Here is an 11,884-nt window from a genome sequence, read left to right as displayed (position 1 = left end):
GCGATTCTCTTGCCTCAGCCTCCGGAGGAGCTGGGACTACAAGCGTCCGCCACAGTGTCCGGCTATTTTTGTTGCAGTTGTCACTTCTGTTTTAGCTGGCCAGGGCCGGGTTCAAACCAGCCACCCTCCGGATATTGTGCCGGTGCCCTACCCACTAAAGGACAGGCGCCGCACAAGTTTTTTTTCTTTTCTTTTTTAAAGACAAGATTCTCGAGCTGTCACCCTGGGTAGAGTGTGGTGGCATCACAGCTCACAGGAAACCTCCAACTCCTGGGCTCAAGTGATCTTCTTGCCTCAGTTTTTGTTTTTTTTAGCCTGAGATTTCTGTGAGCTAAACGCCACAGCACCATACCCAGGGTGATGGAGTATCTCTCTAAAAAAAAAAAAAAAAAAAGGAGAGAGAGAAAAAAAAAATACTCAAGTTAATATGAGGTTGTTAGCATGGGTCAATCTGGACCAAATGAAATCCTCACAAAATGGAAATTGGGACAGACCAAAATGGAAATTTGAGCAGACCAACGTGCAGAGGGGAAAGTAGATGATAGGGGAAGAGCACGTGAGGCTGGGGGAGCAGCTGAGGTGGGACGAGCACCTGAGGACAAGAACTTGAGGATGGGGATGGATGCACACATGAAACCACCTGGGGCCACCAGGGCTGGGGCAAGCACAGAGCACCTGTCCCAGTATCTTCAGAGGAGCAGGCCCTACCAGGACCTGGCCTCCTGAACTGAGAGACAATAAACCTCTGTCATTTTAGACCACCAGTTTGTGTTGCTGTTACAGCAGCTACAGGAAAATAATGCAGGCATATTGAGATGGAAATTCAGATAACTGGGTATTCAGCCTAGGGTCGAAATAAGGCCATGGGGAGACACCCAGAAGAGCCAGCAGCTGTGAAGGCAGCAGGAGCAAAAGCAGCAGTGTGTTGTAAAATGACCTACTGGTGAGAGAATGATCAGGTCAAGTAGCCCAACACACCAAACAAGGTAGAAACAGCCTATTTTAACTACCTAAATGTTCTTTCATTGAATGTCTTAGATACACTGCTAAAAACCCAGAGATCAGGGGTGTTAGGAGGGGTTAAGGTGGTCAGAGTGTCGGAGAAGAGACCAGGGAAACACATGAGAATAAAGGCCATCATGGATCCCACCTCACCTTCAAGGGGTCATCTGTGCCAGAGAGCACAGTGAACAAGAAAAGGAAAGGAGATCCCTAAGCTCCTGAGGGACAAACCTCAGACCCGCACCACGTTCCCCAGCCCAGCCTTTTACAACCTAGTCAGAAGACTTGGGCACCTCTTTCAACACAATTTTACAATGAAAAGATCCACTGCAGAACAAGGCAGCCCCTCCCGGTCAGCAGACTTGGACAGGCCCAAGTGCCAGTGTGGCCATTCCCCTGGGGACACAGGCAGAGACAGCCTGCAGTATGTTTCATCCCCAGAGCTTGTCTGAACAAAGATCACCTGAGGGTACCCACAACCCCAACCGACAGTCCTGGCCACAGGTGGACTCTAGAAGCAGGAAGGTCACCCCCGCCCTGTCAACACTCTTGAGGGCTTGAGCCATCTCTTGGGAAATACATATTCCCCCTTCTCTAATACCTTTCACTTACCCAGCAAAAACATCCCTGACCCTCACAGCAGGAGGTGGCGGCTTCTTGGTGCAAGCATGAGGCGAGCATAAAGAGTTCTTTAAGCTCCAGAAAATCCCTCAGGGGTCACCTGTTTTCAGCATCCTTTCTTCCAGGAGGCCCCAGGGAAGTGTAATAGAAGCTACTAGAGACCAAAGACCACGAGAGGGCTATGCCTGGCCACTTCTCAGCTGTGGCAGAGAAGCTATAAGAGGGAAAAGCATGGCCAAGAACCTGCAGGACTGAGACAGGGCCAGGGCAGAGTTGGACGGCCAGTCGCCCCATTCCCAGGAAGCAAGGCCTCTGGGCAGGATGGCTGATTGGACCTCGAAGTCAGGTAAGATCCCAGCGACACACCCTGGCCTGTTTCCCCAGAGGTGGCCCTAGATGGACAGAACAGTTTCCCAAAGGGAGGAGAGCTATCCTGGCTGCCCAACATTCTCCCACCATGTGCTCCAACTAACAGGTAGAGGACAGTAGCAGGTGGGACAGAGGCAGCATTGAGCAGGTCTCGCTGTGGAACTTCCACCACTCATGCGTACATCATGGTGAGATTCACCAAGGTTGAGGCCTAGAGCATCCCACGCCCAAAGCACTGGCTGCCCTCCTTGAACACCTCCAGCACTCAGTCCTGACACAGGACAAGAGCAGGTCTGGGTTTCACGCATGCTCCCAGCCAGACTCTGCAGCGTTCCAACATGCTCTGCTCCTCAGAAGAATTGGAAGTGAGGCCAGGCCTCCCACCCTACATCTGCCCTAGCTCCTTGGTCCCACTCAAAAGTACAACTGACCCTAAACCACACAAGGAGTGAAGCACAGCACAGAAAATAGAGACATGAGATGGTTCCACCCTTTACTCTGCCCCTTTTGGACACAACTCCCAGGCAGGCTGCGCTCCGTGAGGTCCTGCCACCCAGGAGAGCAGCTCTGGCTACATGACAGTTCTAGACATGTGGCCTGACTGTTCACCATTTAAGGATTACAGCAAATGATTCTATTGGTAATTTCTACCCCTCCCACTGCCTCCCCCCAAAAAAACTGTACATGAGTTTACAAACATATTAACATATAAATAATGAGAAACGTCCTGGCAGGAGCCTCCAGGGTTGTCTCCGCTGGAGATTAACACTGGAGCAGGCGCTGTCCCCATGGACTGCATGACAGCGGGAGTCTCATGGCGGCTGTTCTGGGCCTGAAGCTGGCTTCTCTGGCATCTCCAGGTTCAACCATCAGTAGTCTCCGCTGTGCCCAAGAAAGAGCCCAGAAGCCGCGAGCAGACGGCAGTGCCAGTCACCGCTCCGGCTCGAGCTCATGCTGGAAGGGACGCTTCCTCTCCCGACAATGCTTCTTGTGGGCTGGCCAGTCCTTCTGCTGGCACTGGGAACCACAGTATCGGGCCACCTGGCAGCGCCCACAGATGTTGAATTCCCGTAGCTGAAAACAGAGAGCACCGTAGCCTCACTGTCTCACCTGGGAAGCAGTGTGGAATAGAAGCTACATCTTGGAATCTGGAAAAACCTGGCAAAACCCATGCACCAAGGCTGGAGGGCCTGGGTAGGCCAACTCAACAGCAAAGGGGAAGCCGCCTTGGTGGGAGAGCCAAAGGAGCAGAGTGGTTTGCTGGAGAGCTCTGCCATGAGGAGAAAGACCCCAAACCAAGGTGAGCTGCAGGGTGAAGGTAGCCAGCCCTCCCTACAGCAGACCTACCTGCTTCTCAATCACTGTGCAGGGTGGGTAGTGGCATTCGTAGTAGGTGCAGGAATTCTCCTCCTCTTCTACCACATCCCCATTGGCATTATAGTACCGGGTCACATTTAGCACAGGAAACTGCTCTTCTATGGGGTCGGTGGGAAGCTGCTGGATTGCGAGCCAATACAAACTTTGTTCCCTTAAAAAAAGCAGCAGACATTTCAGTGCACTTCAGCCAGAGAACATCAATACATGGGGAGATGACACCATGGACAGAGATGTCCTCCTGCCCAGGATGCCCCAACTCCAATTTTTTGTTACCATGACTTGATTTTTTTCTCAGGGCCACCCCCACTGCATGTGCTTATCACTATGTAATATTAAATGTTTTGTATGTTTTGGTTCACACTAACACAAATGCACCTGCAGCTGTCACACCCTGCCCAACACTTAGCAGGCATTGGGCCAGCCCCTCAGGATGCTGGGTGAGGCCATTCAGCCCTCTCCTATCCTGGACACTCAGAGGCACCCACCACTGCCCCTCAGCCCCCACTCTATGCTGGGAGCTGATGTATGACCTTCTGAAAACTGTTCTTGATTGGGCCAAATACTTGAATCTGAAGATTCCCACCAAGAACTAGGTCAGAAGGCACATGCAGCACACAGCAGGCCCAGACCCACATGGACGAAGCAGTGAAGCCACTTTAAGCACCTTTTACCCAGCCCATTCTCGATGGACACCAGACCTAGGTCAATTACTGAAAAGGGGAAGGGGAGGATGCAGAAGATACAGTGAAGTTCGAGACAGAAGCAAGTTCCAGATGCAGCTGGCTCTTGAATGCAGAACGTTGAGGGAAATAACCCTTTGCAAAGACCACTTTTATCAGTGGCTGATCTGACCTCATGGCCCCACAATGGCAGTGCCAGGAAAACAGAACTGATGCTCAGGCCTGGGAAGATCCTGTGTCCTATTCGGGGCCTGACAAAGACACTGCCACAAACAGCCAGCCCACATGGAAGCCACAAGCCAAGAACCAGAAGGACACACAGCACTTGGCCAACTGCGATCTTCGGCCCCTCAAGCCAGATTACTGCTGCTCTTGACCTGGAGTGCCAACCCAGATGACCACACCTGATCATTCCTGAGCCAAGCCAGGCCCACCTCCACCAGCAGGGGGTCCCTGGAGGGCAGGGTTTTAACAAGGCTTGCCTTGGAGTGGCCATGGAGGGGGCAGGGGAAGCTAGGTCAGACGCCCAGAAACATCAGCTGGCTGTTCCCTTTTGCAAACAGGGGTTCTTAAATGCAATCACCTCCTCTCATGACTACAAAGGGTGTTCAGAGGAGTGAATCTAACATTCTACCCAAGGCTGATCAGACCATGAGTCACGTGGAGACCATATGTACCACAGCTAGGCAGAGTAGTGGACAACAAGACATATTAAGTTAGGGCGGGCATGTCCCTGCATGTACACTGAACATATACCAATCTGAGAGAACCAAGGGACAAATGCTATGGATGCTGGAGTGCCCTCCCCCCTCCTGACGATAACATATCCTCGCTTCTTCTGATGAAAGAACACACCCCTCCCTCAAACCCCAGCATAGAAAAATGATTCAAACCAAGCTAACTAGAACTGATCTTGGGACTTCTTTAGCCACCACCAGGTCAGGGTACACGCTTCACTCCACAGGTGGTAGGTAGCTGCAGGTACCCATGGGCCTCCTAGAGGAGCCAATAAGAGATCAGTGTTGGAGGGAGAGGTAGGGTCCCCAGCTCTCCACATTTTAGTTGAGGTGCCAGTAAGTGCTCTGCTTGTGCTTCGGCCAAATTGATCTGTTTGTTACTTACCACCAAAAGTGCAGACTAGCATAATCCCCAAAAGGAGAAAAGGGCACTTTTGCTGAAGAGCAATATGAGCAAATCGAAGGGTCAAAACTTTATCAAGCAGGAAATAAAACCACCCACCCAACTGTGTGTGACTCTGCCTCTGCCCTGCCAAAGCCGGTTAAGAAGCAGTGAGAGTGTGCTGCACGGGGTGTTCCTCCTGAGCTGCAGCAGCACCTGAGAGGCAGAAACATCAATCCCAGTGTGGGTTCTGAAAGCCTGGGACTGTCCCCTCACATCCCCAACCACTGGGGTTGGAGGAAAGACTGCCCAAAGGCTTGAGAACATGCATAGTACCCCCAGGGAGCCCCTCTGAGTATGTCAGTGATGCATGTGTGGCCAGGGCTCCCATCCTACTGGTCTAGTAGCTCTTCCCAAGGGCTCCGCCAAGCTCACAGCTGGGCTGGAGCTGGGTTAGCAGGAACTATCCTCCCAAGCAGGAAGTCTAAGCCTAGCACTGTTTTCAGGACCACAGGGAGGTGGGAAATGAGAGACCAAGCCGCTGAACCACGTGGTCTTGACTCTTTTAAAACACTGCTTAGGGAAAATTATTTAGCAAAAGAGCACGAAAATAGGGCAGCACCTGTGGCTCAGTGAGTAGGGCACACTGGCCCCATATATTGAGGGTGGCGGGTTCCAACCTGGCCCCAGCCAAACTGCTACAAAAAATAGCCGGGTATTGTGGCAGGCGCCTGTAGTCCCAGCTACTCGGGAGGCTGAGGCAAGAGAATCGCCTAAGCCCAAGAGCTGCAGGTTGCTGTGAGCTGTGACACAATGGCACTCTACTAAGGGTGACAGAGTGAGACCCTTATCTCTAAAAAAAAAAAAAAAAAAAAAAAAGAATAAATATGAAGAAAAGACTCATCTGTGTGCATGGTGAGGGATCCCAGGATGAAGCAAGCTGATGTTCTCCAGGGGTGCAGAGCAATAGCTCACTCCCATAGGGGCCCAAGCCAGCCCTGCCCAGGATAGGTACCCCTTCTCCCCACGTCATCACAACAGCTGAGGGAGGCTCCTAGAGCCAGTTATGAGAATAAACCCAAAAAGATCATCATCAAAGACCCTTCCCACTCCCATTAAAAAAAAGACCCATGTGAGACAGGCACAGTGGTTCACACCTATAATCCCAGCACTCTGGAGGCAGGTGGATCACCTGAGCTCAAGGATTTGAGATCAGTCTGAGCCACAGTGAGACGCCGTCTCTAAAAATAGCTGGGCGTTGTGGCAGGTGCCTGTAGTCCCAGCTACTGAGGGGGGCTGTGGCAAGAGACTCTCTTGAGCCCAAGAGTTTGAGGTTGCTGTGAGCATTTATACCACGGAGTTCCACCCAGGGCAACAGAGACTCTATCTCAAAATTAAAAAAAAAAAAAAAAAAAAAAAAAGACACACAACAACAAATAAAACCCCCAAAATAAACCATAAAAGTCCCCCCCCTCCTTTTTTTTTAAGAGATGGGATCTCGCTCTAGCTCAGGCTGGTCTCCAACTCATGAGCTCAGGAGATTCGCCCACCTCAGCCTCCCAAAGTGCTAGGATTACAGGCGTGAGCCACTGCGCCTGGCCCGAAGTCCCATGTTTTGAAGAAAAATAATAAAAGTCCCAAAACACACAGAACCATCAAGGCACAGAGCAGGAACACAGGCTCCTCTTGGTAACCAGAGCTGGGAGGCAGCCCTCCTCAGAAGACACCTGCCTGGCATCACTAGGCCCCAGGGACCCACCTTTGTTTGCTGGAGGTCTCTTCAGCTTTGGGCTGCCAGCCCCATGGCACCAGCTGCAGGTTGTCCAGCCGATTGTCCACAGTCACAGCGTTGAGATGTACCACCTGAAACCCAGGAGCGATGCCTCCCCTGTGTCGTTCCCTAGGAAAAAGACGTCTCTCTAGATTGCCACTTCTGACCCTCACAAATATTTCTGGCTAAGCATGAAAGGCCAACAAGGAAACATCAACCATGTGATCTAACCCAGCCCCTCATCCCTCTCATGAAGACACCCAGGAAGAAGCTGCTAAGGGAAACCCAACAGGACAGGGCCCACACTGATGATTTAGCTACTAGTCAGAGCTAGACTCAAGAGAGGCAAGGACAGAGCCCCCAAAACCATAGGAACAGACAGTATGGAGACAGCCCCCATCTGAGTGGTCCAGAATGTTTGAGAACCCTACCACACACACCAAGGGGAGACAGATATCTTCCCAGGAGGTAGCCCCTTCTGCAAATCCCACCAACACACCCCAATACACCAACAAGTTCAGCAAAAGCTCAGCAAAGAGAGCAGACTCTAACCTCCCCCAGAGAAGGCCAGTCCAGAGCAAGTTCCCCCTCAGAAAGTTCACTTGGTGTCTGAAGTACTACCATATGCAAATTAATCATTCTAATGACTCACCAAAATTAACCAGACCAGTGGGTTAGTGGCAAAGGACACAAAAATAACTCTGAGACTCAGGGAAGGTGAGGGCAATCCACAGGGTAAGGGAGGTTCTAGTGTCCTATGCACGTAAGTGCTCACATGGGACCCCTGTGGTGGGAGACAAGACAGCTGGAAAATACCCACCACAGCAGCTCATGGAGGAGTCTTCCTGCTCCCCTTCCCCGGTTTTTGTCAAAAGCATATGCAAAGATCTTAGCACCATTTCCATCTGCATCTACTTCCATTCGGGCCTGGAAGGAACAAGGAAAAGTTCTGTTAAAAAGCCTCCAATTTTCAGCAACATTTTAATCTCTCTTAGAAATGGCCAGAGGGACAAATGCTGGCCCTGCTCCTGGGCCCCTGGAGGGAATGGAGGTTTCCAGACACATGGCACCAAGACGCCAGCCATGTTCCAACAACCACTCTGTCTATTCAGGCCAGGAATACTCACGTACAACTTTTCACAAAATTCTATGGACACAGAGTAGTAAATCTCCCTGCCCCTAAGAAAGCCCACAACCCAGTGAGATGGACAAACCCCTGACCAAGTTACTGTACACGTGTGAAGCACTGAAGTGAACGTGTGGTGAGGAGGCCACAAACTCCTGGAGGCTTTCAAAGAAAGGAAGGCAAAGGTCAGCAAGAATGGAAGCTCCTCGTGTAGAGATGCTGGGAAGGGCTAGACAATGGGAAGTGGCTGGCAGCCACGTGGGACTGGCCAGACCAGGGCCACAGAAGAGGAGGCCTAGTATTGAGGAACAGCTCCTCTGAGTTAGAATTCAATCACAAACAGGACAAAATTTAATTTGCTTTCAGGAAGAGCCAGCAGCCAGAGGAAAGACCAGTATCTCAGAGGCTGCCTGGAACTGCCCAGTGGATTCTACTCAGACCTGGAGTCTGGACATAGTGGCCAAGGAAGTAACAGGCCAGCACCAGATATCTACTTGTGAAGCCACTTCCTCTCATAGCACAGGGAAGAAAACTCACTCCCCATGGCCCTTTCAGGGCACTGACCAAAAGCAACAGGAGGGTACAGCCACCCTTACCTCAAAGGAGTAGCTCTCCACCAGCGGGATGTCCTGCTCATCTATCAGGGTGTATTTGGTCTGGAAATTAACCACACGTGTCACATCACTGCATTTGTGAGCTGGTCCAAGCACAGAAACGTTATAACCACTAACAGGCAGGAAGAGTTGCATTGGAACTTGGAATTAGAAAGTAATGGGCCGGACTCAGTGGCTCTTGCCTGTAATCCTAGCACTCTGGGAAGCCAAGGTGGGTGTATTGCCTGAGCTCACAGGTTCAAGACCAGCCTGAGCCAGAGCGAGGCCTGGTCTCTAAAAACAGCTGGGCGTTGTGGCAGGTCCCTATAATCCCAGCTACTCAGGAGGCTGAGACAAGAGAATAGCTTGAGCTCAAAAACTTGAGGTTGCCATGAGCTATGCCACAGCACTGTACTGAGGGTGACAAAGTGAGACTCTGTCGCAAAAAAAAAACAAAAAACAAAAACAAGATAAAAAGAAACTACCTGCCTCCTCAGGCTGAGACTCATACATCAGAAGCAGGTGGGTGCCCATCCCCACAAGACACACTAAGTGGCACTTAACTCTAGTCAAAGTCTCACTGGAATAGACCGAGGGACCCCACCAGAACTGAGGCGTAATATCTAGAAGGTTTCAATTAGTGTTTATTAAGGTAGGGTGTGCACTGAATTACCCGTTTTAGCTTTTTGTTTATTTGCAATGTCCCAAATTAAAGCTTTAAGGGATGGCAATGCAATCAGTGACTAAGTCGGAAGGGGTCTCGGAGGCGACTGAGGAACCACTTTCCCCAGTCAGAAAGCCACATCCCAACGTCCTAGCCTGAGCTATTGAGGAGGGGCAGGAAATGGTAACAGGCCTCAAGTTTCTCTTCTAGGACCTGAACCGTTTTTCCTTCCCCAGGCTGTATAGTACCTCTGCAACTCTTTCTCCTAGAAGCTGCACCCAAGGCAAGGGAACAGGGTTCCCATGCAGGGGAAGGTCCCCGACTACTGCAACGGCACAGGTGGCTCCTGGAAACAACCGAGCCTCACGCCCACGTGTGCCATGGAAGCCCCAACCACAACACGCGGGCAGGTCAGGGGGAGGAGCGGAGAGGATCTCCCGCTCCGAAGCCAAGGGTTGGCCAAGTTAAAAAGCGCCCCGGAGCTGCCAACCGGGAGGCACTGAGCTCTACACCAGACCGCTCAGCACGAGATGCGAGGGGCCTCTGGCTTCAAAGAGCGCTGTGTCGGCACCCAGCGGCCTTGGACGCAGCCCCGACGCCGCACTAGGCCCCGCTCGCGGGACTGAAGGAAAGCCCCAGACCAAGGCGAGTGGGGCCGGGCCGGGCCCGGCCTAGCGCCGTCGGAGGTGCTGGCCGTGCGTCTCCGCACCCAGCGCCGGGCACGGCCAAGGCCTCCGCCCCCAACAGGGCCGGGCCGACGGCGGCGAGGTGCGCTCCGAAGCCGCGAGGTGCGCGCCCTGCCAGCCTGCGGGGGAAGGCGGCGCCCGCGGAGACACGCAGCCAGGCCCACACAGCGCCCCAGCCGCCCCCGGCCCGGCCCGGCCCGGCTCACCTTCCCGGCCACCCGGCCGAGCCGCACGATTCCCAATTTGAAGTCAGTCATGGCCGGGCCTGCGCTCTCGGCCGGCAGCGCCGCTCCCCCGGGAGGCGCCGGGCTGGGGCCGGGGCTGGGGCCAGGGCGAGGCCGCGGAGCGCCGGGCCGGGGCGGGGGTCGGGGCCGGGCGGGCCCCGGGCGGGACGAGGCTGGGCCGGGCTCGGGCCGCCGCCGCCGCCGCCGCCTCGCGCCCGCCGGACCTGCCACGCGCCGCCGCCGCCGCCGCCGTCGTCGCCGAGCGCACCACCGTGAGCGGAGCTGAGGGGCGGGGCGCGGCCCGGGACACACCTCCGGCCCGCCGCAGGCCGGCCAATCCCGGGGTGCGTATGGCGCTGGCCGGCGCGCGCGGCCGGGCGGCGACCAATAAGAGGAGGGCGAGTGCGCCGGCGCGCAGAGGAGCTGGGCAACCGCGGAGGAGGGGCGAGGCCAGGGGCGGCGCCTGCGCGGCCGGCCTGCGCAACGTCAGTTTCGCGGGAATCTTTGTGCCGGCTGTGGTGCGACTTTCCCGGAGAGCGGTATGGCGGTCCTCTGCCCGGCTCGTCGTGACCCCATCATGAGCTGCCTAAGTCCTCAGAGCTGGGAGGGAGGAGGTGGCCCGAACAGGCAACGCGGTGTCCCGGGGGGCCGGCTGGGCCGGGGGGATGGTGTGGGCGCCGGTGCGAGGGCTGGAGGAGTTTGTGTGAGGGTAGGGGTCAGTGGAGAGTCCTCGATGTGAGCGCTGGAGGGGCCGGTGTGAGGCTGGGGGACACGGGGGAGCGGTGTGAGGGTGGGGACACCGAGGGGTCGGTGTGAGAGTGGGGACACGAGGGGGGCCTATGGGGGTTACGGATGTCCAGGAAAGCTTGCGGCCCTTTACCCGCGGAGGAGTTGCTGGCTGTCTGAGGCACTGACCGCTATGGCCGCGGACTTTTATCGCGCAGCCCAGCCTCGGGCGCCACCTGCAACCTCTCTGAGCCCCAGTCTCTTAAACTCAGGCGTGGAGATGCGCACAGGTTTGTAGCCAGCAGGTCCAAGTGTCCGGCCACGGTGCTTGCAGACTCCATCGCTGGCTTGGGCCGCTGTGGCGGCGCGGCGTGGACTGCGAGGGGGCCAGGTCTTGTACTCACGCTGCCTGTGTCCAGTTGCTCAAGGGTAGGTCCCACCCTGCTTCTAGAGTGACCCCAGGCACTTGAGGATCTGCAGAGGCTCTCGGGGAAACCCCCTTCTAGCTTACTGGGTACTGTTTTTTTTTTTTTTTTTTGTAGAGACAGAGTCTCACTTTACCGCCTTCGGTAGAGTGCCATGATGTTACAGGACTCACAACAACCTCTAGCTCTTGGGCTTCCGCGATTCTCCTGCCTCAGCCTCCCGAGCAGCTGGGACTACAGACGCCCGCCACAACGCCCGGCTATTTTTTGGTTGCAGTTCAGCCGGAGCTGGGTTTGAACCCACTACCCTCCGTATATGGGGCCGGCGCCCTATTCACTGAGCCACAGGCGCCACCCTTTACTGGGTACTGTTGTGTACACAGTTTATCAAGGCAAGGGGATGAGTTGAGTTCAAGAGGATGTTTGCAGAGAGTTTTCATGAGGAGGCCAGATGTTCCATCTCTGGGCCTCCTCTGGACTCTTATCTCCTCCATATACCCC

At 54.4% G+C, this 11,884-nt stretch overlaps 1 protein-coding gene across 1 annotated transcript; it reads right to left on the bottom strand.

The window, feature by feature from the left end:
• Positions 1-2,603: 2,603 nt before the first annotated feature.
• ZMYND19 (zinc finger MYND-type containing 19) lies at positions 2,604-10,515 on the bottom strand. Its single transcript, XM_053576071.1, has 6 exons — positions 10,215-10,515; positions 8,662-8,721; positions 7,760-7,866; positions 6,928-7,068; positions 3,340-3,520; positions 2,604-3,066 (listed from the first exon to the last, which is right to left on the bottom strand). The coding sequence occupies exons 1-6, from the start codon at positions 10,263-10,265 to the stop codon at positions 2,923-2,925; spliced, it is 684 nt and encodes a 227-aa protein (XP_053432046.1). The 5' UTR covers positions 10,266-10,515; the 3' UTR covers positions 2,604-2,922.
• Positions 10,516-11,884: the final 1,369 nt, after the last annotated feature.

This window comes from Nycticebus coucang, chromosome 2, assembly GCF_027406575.1.
Source record: "Nycticebus coucang isolate mNycCou1 chromosome 2, mNycCou1.pri, whole genome shotgun sequence".
Classification (NCBI taxonomy): Eukaryota; Metazoa; Chordata; class Mammalia; order Primates; family Lorisidae; genus Nycticebus; species Nycticebus coucang.
This window is presented reverse-complemented; position numbering and strand designations above follow the sequence as displayed.

What these genes read in the sequence shown, in the direction of transcription:
- ZMYND19 (XM_053576071.1), bottom strand. Translation starts at nt 10,265, where the DNA reads ATGACTGACTTCAAATTGGGAATCGTGCGGCTCGGCCGGGTGGCCGGG. An exon ending in TCGGCCGGGTGGCCGGGAAG is followed by an intron (nt 8,722 to 10,214) that starts GTGAGCCGGGCC and finishes GTTAATTTCCAG; the next exon opens with ACCAAATACACCCTGATAGA. An exon ending in GCACAGTGATTGAGAAGCAG is followed by an intron (nt 3,067 to 3,339) that starts GTAGGTCTGCTG and finishes CTCTGTTTTCAG; the next exon opens with CTACGGGAATTCAACATCTG.